Here is a 14,512-nt window from a genome sequence, read left to right as displayed (position 1 = left end):
AATGTGTGTTTCAGAACCTGCCGAAACTTTTATTACTAAGGTATTTTGACGCCAAACGATTATGGAAGGTACTTCTCATTCACTCGTAATGCTAAGGTCAATTCAGGCCCGGGCAGAGGCTTGCGCTCGGCCACACTCGAGCCTCGCCACCAGCGCCATCTGCTCTAAATGCCATCTACCAGCGCCCGCTACCGCTACCAGCTACCGCCCACCATCAAGCCTGAATGGAGCGAGAGACGCGAGTGACCGGTCGCCGGGCAAGGAGCGCCGGAGGGGTAGGGCGGAGCTTAGCGCTGACGTCATTACGTGGCTCCGCCCCATGAGCGCGTAGCCTCTACCCAAACAGCAGATTCGTTCCGTGAAATTTAACATTACGAGTGAATGAGAAGTACCTTTCATAATCGTTTGGCGTCAAAATACCTTAGGAATAAAAGTTTCGGCAGGTTCTGAAACACACATTGCCAGAATATTGTCAACGAGAGTTGACGCATTTAAAAATTATCGCAAAAAAGTGGGGTCTCAAGGGCTTTGACGTCCATAGTAGGTAACTATAAATCTGTATTCAATGAAGCAGCTTATCTGTGCCGATACGAATGAAATCCGAGACATTCGTGCCGGTTTATTGTCAACTGTTAGCAGTAAATGGCACTTACACTTGTGCTTGCATCAATATACAAACATGTTTATTTGATCATTCTCAGACAATTTTACGCAGTACACAATATTTAGCATATGCAATACACACGCCACGTTCGGCTGTCACGTCGTGTATACTTGAGCGGCCGTTTTACGACAAAATGTCGCAGACTCGCCATGTGCATATACAGGACAGACATCGAACACACGTTACAGTGGTCCCTAGGCAGACCGAGCATCAAACACCACCGAGCGGGCTCGCAGGTGTCGACTCGATCGCAACCACATGATGTCCTTGGCCACAGACTTCTCGATATATATATGAATAAGTCTGTGCCTTGACGTATGCGAATCTCACACATTACGGTTTCTTCAACGCTGATAACTGCTACAAATAATCAAATATGTACATACCTCGTACGAGCCGAATCACCCACACTCTTCGCACCGAAACCCTTCCCACACGCTACGTGGCTGAAGCCCACCCATAATTCCATACCATAACAGAGCCAGTGCCGAACTCGGCCAGCCCAATGCCGTTTCCCGAGGCCAAAGAAGCGCGCATCACGCCGACACGGTGGCTGTCCACAGCGACATTTCTCGCTACGTTTTGTCCCGCTCGTGTCCATGGCAACGGTTAAGCTCCAAGCAGGAATATTGCTTTGCCAGCAGTAAACCTCAGCTGGCAAGGCCTCCAGCCTCACCAGGCTACATTCAGCCTTGTAGAAAGATAACCATTTCTCCCCTTAGCGAGCCATCTCTACAGTCACAAACAGCCTTACCTTCTAACTAGGCATGTGATCTGCAAGTTTTAACCGATCCAAAACAATATTGGTGAACGAGTGTCTTTGCATCGTGTAACTAAGGGCCCTGTTACCCAAAGAACACGCATAGAAAAAATGTAGGGCGTTTGACATTAGGCAGGCATCGATACACTGTCAAATCATCGCTTACGATGACGCAAACCGAAAGGACGACAGATGGGTCAGATAACGCCTCCGGAAAGGACTGCAGTCCACCGCATTTCTCCGCATTCATTGTGCATCTGGGGTTTCTTGGGCTGGCAACCACCAACTCGCGCCAGACTCTGTCCCACCGACACGCGGCTTTGGATCACGAGTCGGTATCACAAGACGTTTCTGATCCGGGAGATCACCTTCGGTAGCTGGACAGTCCCGGGACCGTGAACGGCGTCCCGATTATATCCGCCTGTAAAACAGAACATCGCATAACAGTTAAAACGTAGCAGTTGCACCACGCTATTAAATGATGAGAAGAAAATGATGAGTGTTGGAGACTGTAGTGCGGAAAGGGTCAATGGGCTTGGCAGTACCTATGTAGATAAGGTGTTCAAAGAATACATGTGGATGAGATGGAAGGGCAAATCAAGTGACAAACAAGCCAGAATTCTTCGGTCCAGTATTTATCGCACTCGCATTTACAAAACATTAATTCAGCAGCTGGACTATGGTCGCACGGATCCGTGCGCCAGCTGCGGCGCCTGGCGGTGGCGACTCGCCTGTGTCAGGTCGCACACGCCGGACGACTTGTAAAGCAGGTAGGCGTTGCAGAGCGCCAGTGCGGCCACGATGAAGAGCGTGAGCACCAGCCAGCGGTGTGTGGCTGCCCCGTGGCGCGCCACCTGCTGCGAGAGCGCCTGCTGGCGCGCCAGTCGCTGCGACACGGACTCGAGCTGCTGGCCGAGGCCGCGCACCAGGGTGAGCAGGGGTCGCTCGGGGGCCGGGGCGCAGCGCAGCCGGCGCTCCAGCCGCACCTCGGCCGGCAGCGTCTGCGCGCAGAACAGATAGGGGTCAGTCAGAACAGATTGGCAAACGGTGGAGGATAGAACAGCCAAGAGGGGTCAGGGCAGCGGGCAGACGACACACGAGGAGTCAGCGCACAGAACAGTGAGCAGAACGGAGACGAGATCAGGGCACGGAGCAACGGTCAGAACAGACACGGGACCAGGGCCTCGTTTCATAAGGCGAGACCGTAGCTTACGCCGGTTTTTGGTCTTTTATTGCAAGTGCATGTGAAGTGATAAATTTATTTCCCCTTCTCCCTTCTGTTCTTGCTTGCAAGATAAATAAATTTAACGATTCAACCTAACGTCATCGCTTCACATGCACTTGCAATACAAGACCAAAAACCGCCGTAAGTTACGGACTCGCTTTATGAAACGTGACCCAGGGCACGGAACAGCGGGCAGACAAGACGAGGGACCAGGATACAGACAGCGGAGAGACTAGGCCCGGGGTCAAGGGATGGAACAGTGGAGACGAGACTGGAGAGATCAGACGCGGGAGCAGGGCACGAACAGCGTCTATGCATGTGGGAAATTTGAAATACAATTATATTATAGCATACAAAAAAATGCAAGTGAAATTAAGGGAACTGAAACCAAACCGCATCTTCAGATGTTCTGCAACTGTGTTGACTAATTTTGAGTTTTTCATTGGTATGAAATTGCCTATCAAATACAATCAAATCAAAATAATAATATCAAAAATAATATCGATAATATCAAATACTAAATAGTCTAAGCGACAACTTCAGGATAGCGAGGATGGCAGAATTCACCGCCAGCTCAGGGCTCCCCACACTAAATCCAAACGTTTCTCCGCCGCCGACTCGATTGTCTCACCCGCCAGATGGTGTCCATGTCACCAGCCGCGACCTGCTGCGGCTGCACGGGCGCGGCGACCAGCAGGAACTTCTCACAGACGGCCTGCTGGGCGGCCACGCCGGGCGCCAGGCGCAGCTCGACCGTCACCCGGCGACCCGGGGCCACCACACCGCACGACGGGCGCACGCGGAACTTCTCCGGCGCCGTGATCTTTACCTGCGGACGGAACAGTGTGGGTGGTTCACCCGTGCCGGGGAGTGCACTCACTGGCTGAGCTTCATAGCACGGATCGTCTGATTACAGGTAGTAAAGAAACTAATTTGACGGATGTCTTTCCATGTTGTTGTAAATTGTCTGTGGTCAGAGCAATGAGCAAAACAATCCATCCTCCAAATTTCAAATTGCGCAACGATCGCGATGGAATTGCCGGCGAGATGACTCTCTGGAATTCGATCCTCAGCTGTGGGCTTATACGCATGCTTCTCATCGCACAAATGTTCCAGAAAACAGCCACTGATGCAATCGTAAACGACCAATACGACTACAGACGCGTATGCAGGCTGTACGTAAAAGGTCGGATTGTGCGGCTTGTGGCAGAATTTCCAAACTGACGGGAGATGCAGTTAGTTTACAGGGGATGTGATAATGCGAACACAGCTGAGCGAGACGCTACATTACCGCATTACACAGCGATACGCTGCATGGATAGACTGTGCCACATTTCACCATACGCCGCGTAGGTAGACTGTTCCGCATTACACAGCGAGAGCTACATACTGTATAGGTAGACTGTGCCGCAATACACCATACGCCACGTAGGTAAAATGTGCCGCATTACACAGCGAGAGCTACATACTGTATAGGTAGAGTGTGCCGCAATACACCATACGCCACGTAGGTAGACTGTGCCGCATTACACGAGAGCTACATACTGTATGGGTAGACTGTGCCGCACTGCACCATACGCCACGTAGGTAGACTGTGCCGCATTACACAATACGCCGCATAGGTGGACTGTGCCGCATGACATCATACGCCGCAAAGGTAGACTGTGCCGCATTACACAATACGCCGCAGAGCTAGACTGTGCCGTGTGACACAGTTCAGCGATACGCTGCATAGGTAGACTGTGCCGCATTACACAATACGCCGCAGAGGTAGACTGTGCAGTGTGACACAGTTTAGCGATACGCTGCATAGGTAGACTGTGCCGCATTACACAATACGCCGCAGAGGTAGACTGTGCAGTGTGACACAGTTTAGCGATACGCTGCATAGGTAGACTGTGCCGCATAACACGGCTCAGTGATACGCAGTTATAAGGCCGCGCCGTATCACAAAACGGCTGAATGATACGGCATTCCGTGCCGTATGACGTCAGCCGCTATCAAGGGCGCACACAAGGGGGGCACACGGGCCCGTGCCCCCCCCCCCCCCCATTCGAGTTGGCCTCAAATGGGCCTCTAACAAGATATCTTGGCTCGCTCCGCGTCGCTTTGGCCATAAAAAGATTCGGGAGAAAATTTGGGATCGAATGGTGTTTTTCCGGTGACGTTCGGACGTCTAGAAGCTTCGATATTGGCGAAAAACTTGCTGAACTTGCAAAAGTACTTGGTACTTGCTTGGTACTTGCCAAAGTACTCGGTACTTGCCAAAGTAGTCGGTACTTGCCAAAGTACTTGGTACTTGCTTGGTATTTGCATAAGTACTCGGTATTTGCCAAAGTACTTGGTACTTGCTTGGTATTTGCATAAGTACTTGGTACTTGCTTGGTACTTGTAAAAGTACTTGGTACTTGCTTGGTACTTGTCGGGTAGAAAAGCTTGCCACTCTACTTGCCCCCCCCCCCGTTCCCCGACTCTACTCCCATCCCTACCCCCTCGGGATAATTCCGGGTTCGTCGGGTAGGAAAACTTGCCACTCTATCCCCCCCTCGCCCCAGAGCCATTTGGTATCGATCGGTGTTTGTCCCGTGTCAATCGGTCGCCAATAAGCCGAGATATGCACGGCGAATTATTTCAATCGGCGCCGATCAGAATCTTTCAAATACTTGGTATTTACTTGCCTAAATACCGCAAAGAACTTATTCCTTTCCGACGTTTAAATCAGACGACTTAAGCCGACCAAAGACTTTCCCAATTTCTCTTGGTCTCAGTTTGTTTTAATTTGTTATCAATGAATTGTTTGCAATTTCAGTTATGGTTAATTCCAATTCGTATTCTGTTTCACCTACCTATCATGTCTCACATGCTTTTTGCGTCCTACCTATTAAGCGATTACACTTACGTTGAAAGAGCCGGTGGGTGGTTATAATGCAATACCCTGCACGGTGAACAGCTTGCGAGTTTTGCAGCGGTGCGATTGCTGGGGCTTATCGCTGACTGAAAAGGGTAAATACAGTAAATACAGATGGCTGTGTTGGATCCCTTTGCTTTTGCCCAACATTCAGCGTTGGAATTGTGGCTTTACCGTCCCTCTTATTAAAGTTATCTCACTTTTTGTAGCTTCGTCAGGTTAGACACGACGCGCGCGGCGGTATCCATCTGGCGGCCGCTGGCGGAACTACCGCGCACGGCCCGCTTGCCGCACGGGCCTGGCGGCCGCCAGTGGAACTACTGCGCAGGTGGCAGCACCTGCCCGTGGAGAAGCGGCTGGCAATCGGCCGCCCCACTCCCCACCCCGCCCCCACCCAGCTGGCCGCCAGACCGTGGGAACGACTCGGCTCAGCACTGCCGCACGCGCACTCAGCGGCGGGTTGTCGATTTTTCGAGTGTCGGCTGCCGATCTCCCGAGAGCCGGCCACCTGTCAGCCGCCGCTCGGCTCTGTGTTAAGCATATGGGGTATCTCACTTTTCCGAGATGTACGTCAAACTACGTATTTAAAACTACATATTCTACAGCCGAATCTTCCAACTGGGGGTACCTCACTCATAATCGCACGTGAATTCAGCCGCATTCCATGTCACGCGCAATGTTGAAGAGATATGTGTTTCCGCGGGTATCTCGCAGGCCCTAAGAGAAAAAGCTCGCTGCAAAAACTCAGCGCTTCAAAAAACCCGCAATCCTACTCAAATGGATATTTAAACAAGATATCTTGGCTCGCTCCGCGTCGCTTTGGCCATAAAAAGATTCGGGAGAAAATTTGGGATCGAATGGTGTTTTTCCGGTGACGATCGGACGTCTAGAAGCTTCGATATTGGCGAAAAACTTGCTGAACTTGCAAAAGTACTAAGTACTTGCTTGGTACTTGCCAAAGTACTCGGTACTTGCCAAAGTACTTGGTACTTGCTTGGTATTTGCATAAGTACTCGGTATTTGCCAAAGTACTTGGTACTTGCTTGGTATTTCCATAAGTACTTGGTACTTGCTTGGTACTTGTAAAAGTACTTGGTACTTGCTTGGTACTTGCGAAAGTACTTGGTACTTGCACTCGCCCCCCCCGTTCCCCCGACTCTACTCCCACAACTACCCCCTCGGGATAATTCCGGGTTCGTCGGGTAGGAAAACTTGCCACTCTACTCCCCCCCCCCCCCCACAGAGCCATTTGGTATCGATCGGTGTTTATCCCGTGTCAATCGGTCGTCAATAAGCCGAGATATGCACGGCGAATTATTTCAATCGGCGTCGATCAGAATCTTCAGAACGGAGGGACCCACACTCATTTCTGGCCGTATCTCACTTTTCCGAGATATCATTTCTCACTTGCTTTTCGCGTCCTACCTATTAAGCGATTACACATACGTTGAGGGAGCCGGTGGGTGGTTATAATGCAATACCCTGCACGGTGAACAGCTTGCGAGTTTTGCAGCGGTGCGATTGCTGGGGCTTATCGCTGACTGAAAAGGGTAAATACAGTAAATACAGATGGCTGTGTTGGATCCCTTTGCTTTTGCCCAACATTCAGCGTTGGAATTGTGGCTTTACCGTCCCTCTTATTAAAGTTATCTAACTTTTTGTAGCTTCGTCAGGTTAGACACGACGCGCGCGACCTCTGTCGGCCGCTGGCGGAACTACCGCGCACGGCCCGCACACGGGCCTGGCGGCCGCCAGTGGAACTACTGCGCAGGTGGCAGCACCTGCCCGTGGAGAAGCGGCTGGACATCGGCCGCCCCACTCCCCACCCCGCCCCCACCCAGCTGGCCGCCAGACCGTGGGAACGACTCGGCTGAGCGCTGCCGGCCGCTGGACGGGGAAACCCCGCCCCGCCGCCCGCCGCCCGACACACTGCCGCCGGGCCGGCCGGTGGAATTTTCCAGCCGTCTCTCCGGAACGGCGGTACCCCGTTCATCTTCGCACGCGCATTCAGCGGCGGCTTGTCGATTTTTCGAGTGTCGGCTGCCGATCTCCCGCGAGCCGGCCACCTGTCAGCCGCCGCTCGGCTCTGTGTTAAGCGTATGGGGACGGCGAATTTCTCCCGGAGGGAAGCACCTCGCTCACAAAAGCACGTGAATCAGCCGCATTCCTGTGTGGCGCGCAATGCTGAAGAGATATGTGTTTCCGCGGGTATCTCGCAGGCCCTAACAGGAAAAGCTCGCTGCAAAAACTCAGCGTTTCAAAAAACCCGCAATCCTACTCAAATGGTATATTAAACAAGATATCTTGGCTCGCTCCGCGTCGCTTTGGCCATGAAAAGATTTCGGAGAAAATTTGGGATCGAATGGTGTTTTTCCGGTGACGATCGGACGTCTAGAAGCTTCGATATTGGCGAAAAACTTGCTGAACTTGCAAAAGTACTTGGTACTTGCTTGGTACTTGCCAAAGTACTCGGTACTTGCCAAAGTACTTGGTACTTGCTTGGTATTTGCATAAGTACTCGGTATTTGCCAAAGTACTTGGTACTTGCTTGGTATTTCCATAAGTACTTGGTACTTGCTTGGTACTTGTAAAAGTACTTGGTACTTGCTTGGTACTTGCGAAAGTACTTGGTACTTGCACTCGCCCCCCCCCGTTCCCCCGACTCTACTCCCACACCTACCCCCTCGGGATAATTCCGGGTTCGTCGGGTAGGAAAACTTGCCACTCTACTCCCCCCCCCCCCCACAGAGCCATTTGGTATCGATCGGTGTTTATCCCGTGTCAATCGGTCGTCAATAAGCCGAGATATGCACGGCGAATTATTTCAATCGGCGTCGATCAGAATCTTCAGAACGGAGGGACCCACACTTATTTCTGGCCGTATCTCACTTTTCCGAGATGTACGTCAAACTACGTATTTAAAACTACATATTCTACAGCCGAATCTTCAAACTGGGGGTACCTCAGACCGTGGGAACGACTCGGCTCAGCACTGCCGCACGCGCATTCAGCGGCGGCTTGTCGATTTTTCGAGTGTCGGCTGCCGATCTCCCGAGAGCCGGCCACCTGTCAGCCGCCGCTCGGCTCTGTGTTAAGCATATGGGGACGGCGAATTTCTCCCGGAGGGAAGCAAGATATCTTGGCTCGCTCCGCGTCGCTTTGGCAATCAAAGTATGAGGGAGAAAATTTGGGATCGATTGGTGTTCGTCCCGTGTTAATCGGACGTCTAGAAGCTTAGATATTCACGAAAAACTTGTTGAACTTGCCAAAGTACCTGCCAGCTTGCTGTATCACCTGCTACTTGGTAATGTACTGAAAACTTGCTAATGTACTGAAAACCTGCCAAAGGTATTTACTTGCGGGCCTAAATACCGCAAAGAGTTTAAATCAGACGTCTTAAGACGACCAAAGACTTTCAAAATTTCCCTTGGTCTCAGTCGTTTTAATTTGTTTTCAATGAATGTTTGCAGTTTGAGTTATGCTTAATTCCAATTCGTATTTTGTTTCACCTACCTATCATTTCCCACATACTTTTTGCGTCCTACCTATTAAGCGATTACACTTACGTCGAAAGAGCCGGTGGGTGCTTATAATGCAATACCCTGCACGGTGAACAGCTTGCGAGTTTTGCAGCGGTGCGATTGCTGGGGCTTATCGCTGACTGAAAAGGGTAAATACAGTAAATACAGATGGCTGTGTTGGATCCCTTTGCTTTTGCCCAACATTCAGCGTTGGAATTGTGGCTTTACCGTCCCTCTTATTAAAGTTATCTAACTTTTTGTAGCTTCGTCAGGTTAGACACGACGCGCGCGGCGGTATCCATCTGGTGGCCGCTGGCGGAACTACCGCGCATTGCCCGCTTGCCGCACGGGCCTGGCGGCCGCCAGTGGAACTACTGCGCAGGTGGCAGCACCTGCCCGTGGAGAAGCGGCTGGCAATCGGCCGCCCCACTCCCCACCCCGCCCCCACCCAGCTGGCCGCCAGACCGTGGGAACGACTCGGCTCAGCGCTGCCGGCCGCTGGACGGGGAAACCCCGCCCCGCCGCCCGCCGCCCGACACACTGCCGCCGGGCCGGCCGGTGGAATTTTCCAGCCGTCTCTCCGGAACGGCGGTACCCCGCTCATTTTCGCACGCGCATTCAGCGGCGGTTTGTCGATTTTTCGAGTGTCGGCTGCCGATCTCCCGAGAGCCGGCCACCTGTCAGCCGCCGCTCGGCTCTGTGTTAAGCATATGGGGACGGCGAATTTCTCCCGGAGGGAAGCACCTCGCTCACAAAAGCACGTGAATCAGCCGCATTCCTGTGAGGCGCGCAATGTTGAAGAGATATGTGTGCACGCAGCTATCTCGCAAGCCCTAAGAGAAAAAGCTCGCTGCAAAAACTGAGCGTTTCAAAAAACCCGAAATCCTACTCAAATGGATATTTAAACAAGATATCTTGGCTCGCTCCGCGTCGCGTTGGCCATAAAATGATTAAGGAGAAAATTTGGGACCGATTGGTGTTTGTTCCGTGTTGATCGGACGTCTAGAAGCTTAGATATTCGCGAAAAACTTGTTGAACTTGCCAAAATACCTGCCAGCTTGAACTTGCCAAAATACCTGCCAGCTTGCTGTATCACCTGCTACTTGGTAATGTACTGAAAACCTGCCAAAGGTAGTTACTTGCCTAAATACCGCAAAGAACTTGTTCTAAAATACTTGGTATTTACTTGCCTAAATACCGCAAAGAACTTGTTCCTTTCCGACGTTTAAATCAGACGTGTTAAGACGACCAAAGACCTTCCAAATTTCCCTTGGTCACAGTTCGTTTTGATTTGTTTCCAATGATTGATTGCAATTTGATTTGAGTTATGCTTAATTTCAATTCGTATTTTATTTCACCTACCTATCATGTCTTCCTTGCTTTTTGCGTCCTACCTATTAAACGATTACACTTGCGTTAAAAGAGCCGGTGGGTGGTTATAATGCAATACCCTGCACGGTGAACAGCTTGCGAGTTTTGCAGCGGTGCGATTGCTGGGGCTTATCGCTGACTGAAAAGGGTAAATACAGTAAATACAGATGGCTGTGTTGGATCCCTTTGCTTTTGCCCAGCATTCAGCGTTGGAATTGTGGCTTTACCGTCCCTCTTATTAAAGTTATCTAACTTTTTGTAGCTTCGTCAGGTTAGACACGACGCGCGCGGCGGTATCCATCTAGCGGCCGCTGGCGGAACTACCGCGCACGGCCCGCTTGCCGCACGGGCCTGGCGGCCGCCAGTGGAACTACTGCGCAGGTGGCAGCACCTGCCCGTGGAGAAGCGGCCGGCAATCGGCGCCCCACTCCCCACCCCGCCCCCCACCCAGCTGGCCGCCAGACCGTGGGAACGACTCGGCTCAGCACTGCCGCACGCGCATTCAGCGGCGGGTTGTCGATTTTTCGAGTGTCGGCTGCCGATCTCCCGAGAGCCGGCCACCTGTCAGCCGCCGCTCGGCTCTGTGTTAAGCATATGGGGACGGCGAATTTCTCCCGGAGGGAAGCACCTCGCTCACAAAAGCACGTGAATCAGCCGCATTCCTGTGAGGCGCGCAATGTTGAAGAGATATGTGTGCACGCAGCTATCTCGCAAGCCCTAAGAGAAAAAGCTCGCTGCAAAAACTCAACGTTTCAAAAAACCCGCAATCCTACTCAAATGAATAACTAAACAAGATATCTTGGCTCGCTCCGCGTCGCTTTGGCCATAAAAAGATTCGGGAGAAAATTTGGGATCGAATGGTGTTTTTCCGGTGACGATCGGACGTCTAGAAGCTTCGATATTGGCGAAAAACTTGCTGAAGTTGCAAAAGTACTTGGTACTTGCTTGGTACTTGCCAAAGTACTCGGTACTTGCCAAAGTACTTGGTACTTGCTTGGTATTTCCATAAGTACTTGGTACTTGCTTGGTACTTGTAAAAGTACTTGGTACTTGCTTGGTACTTGCGAAAGTACTTGGTACTTGCACTCGCCCCCCCCCGTTCCCCCGACTCTACTCCCACACCTACCCCTCGGGATAATTCCGGGTTCGTCGGGTAGGAAAACTTGCCACTCTACTCCCCCCCCCCCCCACAGAGCCATTTGGTATCGATCGGTGTTTATCCCGTGTCAATCGGTCGTCAATAAGCCGAGATATGCACGGCGAATTATTTCAATCGGCGTCGATCAGAATCTTCAGAACGGAGGGACCCACACTCATTTCTGGCCGTATCTCACTTTTCCGAGATTTACGTCAAACTACGTATTTAAAACTACATATTCTACAGCCGAATCTTCAAACTGGGGGTACCTCAGACCGTGGGAACGACTCGGCTCAGCACTGCCGCACGCGCATTCAGCGGCGGCTTGTCGATTTTTCGAGTGTCGGCTGCCGATCTCCCGAGAGCCGGCCACCTGTCAGCCGCCGCTCGGCTCTGTGTTAAGCATATGGGGACGGCGAATTTCTCCCGGAGGGAAGCACCTCGCTCACAAAAGCACGTGAATCAGCCGCATTCCTGTGAGGCGCGCAATGTTGAAGAGATATGTGTGCACGCAGCTATCTCGCAAGCCCTAACAGGAAAAGCTCGCTGCAAAAACTCAACGTTTCAAAAAACCCGCAATCCTACTCAAATGAATAACTAAACAAGATATCTTGGCTCGCTCCGCGTCGCTTTGGCCATAAAAAGATTCGGGAGAAAATTTGGGATCGAATGGTGTTTTTCCGGTGACGATCGGACGTCTAGAAGCTTCGATATTGGCGAAAAACTTGCTGAACTTGCAAAAGTACTAAGTACTTGCTTGGTACTTGCCAAAGTACTCGGTACTTGCCAAAGTACTTGGTACTTGCTTGGTATTTGCATAAGTACTCGGTATTTGCCAAAGTACTTGGTACTTGCTTGGTATTTCCATAAGTACTTGGTACTTGCTTGGTACTTGTAAAAGTACTTGGTACTTGCTTGGTACTTGCGAAAGTACTTGGTACTTGCACTCGCCCCCCCCGTTCCCCCGACTCTACTCCCACAACTACCCCCTCGGGATAATTCCGGGTTCGTCGGGTAGGAAAACTTGCCACTCTACTCCCCCCCCCCCCCCCACAGAGCCATTTGGTATCGATCGGTGTTTATCCCGTGTCAATCGGTCGTCAATAAGCCGAGATATGCACGGCGAATTATTTCAATCGGCGTCGATCAGAATCTTCAGAACGGAGGGACCCACACTCATTTCTGGCCGTATCTCACTTTTCCGAGATATCATTTCTCACTTGCTTTTCGCGTCCTACCTATTAAGCGATTACACATACGTTGAGGGAGCCGGTGGGTGGTTATAATGCAATACCCTGCACGGTGAACAGCTTGCGAGTTTTGCAGCGGTGCGATTGCTGGGGCTTATCGCTGACTGAAAAGGGTAAATACAGTAAATACAGATGGCTGTGTTGGATCCCTTTGCTTTTGCCCAACATTCAGCGTTGGAATTGTGGCTTTACCGTCCCTCTTATTAAAGTTATCTAACTTTTTGTAGCTTCGTCAGGTTAGACACGACGCGCGCGACCTCTGTCGGCCGCTGGCGGAACTACCGCGCACGGCCCGCACACGGGCCTGGCGGCCGCCAGTGGAACTACTGCGCAGGTGGCAGCACCTGCCCGTGGAGAAGCGGCTGGACATCGGCCGCCCCACTCCCCACCCCGCCCCCACCCAGCTGGCCGCCAGACCGTGGGAACGACTCGGCTGAGCGCTGCCGGCCGCTGGACGGGGAAACCCCGCCCCGCCGCCCGCCGCCCGACACACTGCCGCCGGGCCGGCCGGTGGAATTTTCCAGCCGTCTCTCCGGAACGGCGGTACCCCGTTCATCTTCGCACGCGCATTCAGCGGCGGCTTGTCGATTTTTCGAGTGTCGGCTGCCGATCTCCCGCGAGCCGGCCACCTGTCAGCCGCCGCTCGGCTCTGTGTTAAGCGTATGGGGACGGCGAATTTCTCCCGGAGGGAAGCACCTCGCTCACAAAAGCACGTGAATCAGCCGCATTCCTGTGTGGCGCGCAATGCTGAAGAGATATGTGTTTCCGCGGGTATCTCGCAGGCCCTAACAGGAAAAGCTCGCTGCAAAAACTCAGCGTTTCAAAAAACCCGCAATCCTACTCAAATGGTATATTAAACAAGATATCTTGGCTCGCTCCGCGTCGCTTTGGCAATCAAAGTATGAGGGAGAAAATTTGGGATCGATTGGTGTTCGTCCCGTGTTAATCGGACGTCTAGAAGCTTAGATATTCACGAAAAACTTGTTGAACTTGCAAAAGTACTTGGTACTTGCTTGGTACTTGCCAAAGTACTCGGTACTTGCCAAAGTACTTGGTACTTGCTTGGTATTTGCATAAGTACTCGGTATTTGCCAAAGTACTTGGTACTTGCTTGGTATTTGCATAAGTACTTGGTACTTGCTTGGTACTTGTAAAAGTACTTGGTACTTGCTTGGTACTTGCGAAAGTACTTGGTACTTGCACTCGCCCCCCCCCCGTTCCCCCGACTCTACTCCCACACCTACCCCCTCGGGATAATTCCGGGTTCGTCGGGTAGGAAAACTTGCCACTCTACCCCCTCCCCCCCCCCCCCCACACACACAGAGCCATTTGGTATCGATCGGTGTTTATCCCGTGTCAATCGGTCGTCAATAAGCCGAGATATGCACGGCGAATTATTTCAATCGGCGTCGATCAGAATCTTCAGAACGGAGGGACCCACACTCATTTCTGGCCGTATCTCACTTTTCCGAGATGTACGTCAAACTACGTATTTAAAACTACATATTCTAAGGCCGAATCTTCAAACTGGGGGTACCTCAGACCGTGGGAACGACTCGGCTCAGCACTGCCGCACGCGCATTCAGCGGCGGGTTGTCGATTTTTCGAGTGTCGGCTGCCGATCTCCCGAGAGCCGGCCACCTGTCAGCCGCCGCTCGGCTCTGTGTTAAGCATA

At 51.8% G+C, this 14,512-nt stretch overlaps 1 protein-coding gene across 3 annotated transcripts in view; it reads right to left on the bottom strand.

Annotated features, from left to right (window-relative positions):
• Window positions 1-606: 606 nt before the first annotated feature.
• LOC122379482 (motile sperm domain-containing protein 2-like) overlaps window positions 607-14,512 on the bottom strand; it is a 71,810-nt gene continuing 57,904 nt past the window's right edge. For all 3 annotated transcript variants that reach the window (XM_043361716.1, XM_043361717.1, XM_043361718.1), the window contains exons 9-11: window positions 3,281-3,478; window positions 2,156-2,425; window positions 607-1,845 (exon numbers count right to left, since the gene is read on the bottom strand). In XM_043361716.1, the coding sequence (XP_043217651.1) occupies window positions 1,789-1,845; window positions 2,156-2,425; window positions 3,281-3,478 (525 nt within the window). In that variant the 3' untranslated portion in view covers window positions 607-1,788. The remainder of the gene's footprint in view (window positions 1,846-2,155; window positions 2,426-3,280; window positions 3,479-14,512) is intronic.

This window comes from Amphibalanus amphitrite, unplaced genomic scaffold (genome assembly GCF_019059575.1).
Source record: "Amphibalanus amphitrite isolate SeventyFive unplaced genomic scaffold, NRLGWU_Aamphi_draft 000079F_arrow, whole genome shotgun sequence".
Classification (NCBI taxonomy): domain Eukaryota; kingdom Metazoa; phylum Arthropoda; class Thecostraca; order Balanomorpha; family Balanidae; genus Amphibalanus; species Amphibalanus amphitrite.
Note: the sequence above shows the minus strand (reverse complement) of the source record. Positions and strands in the feature narration are given on the sequence as shown.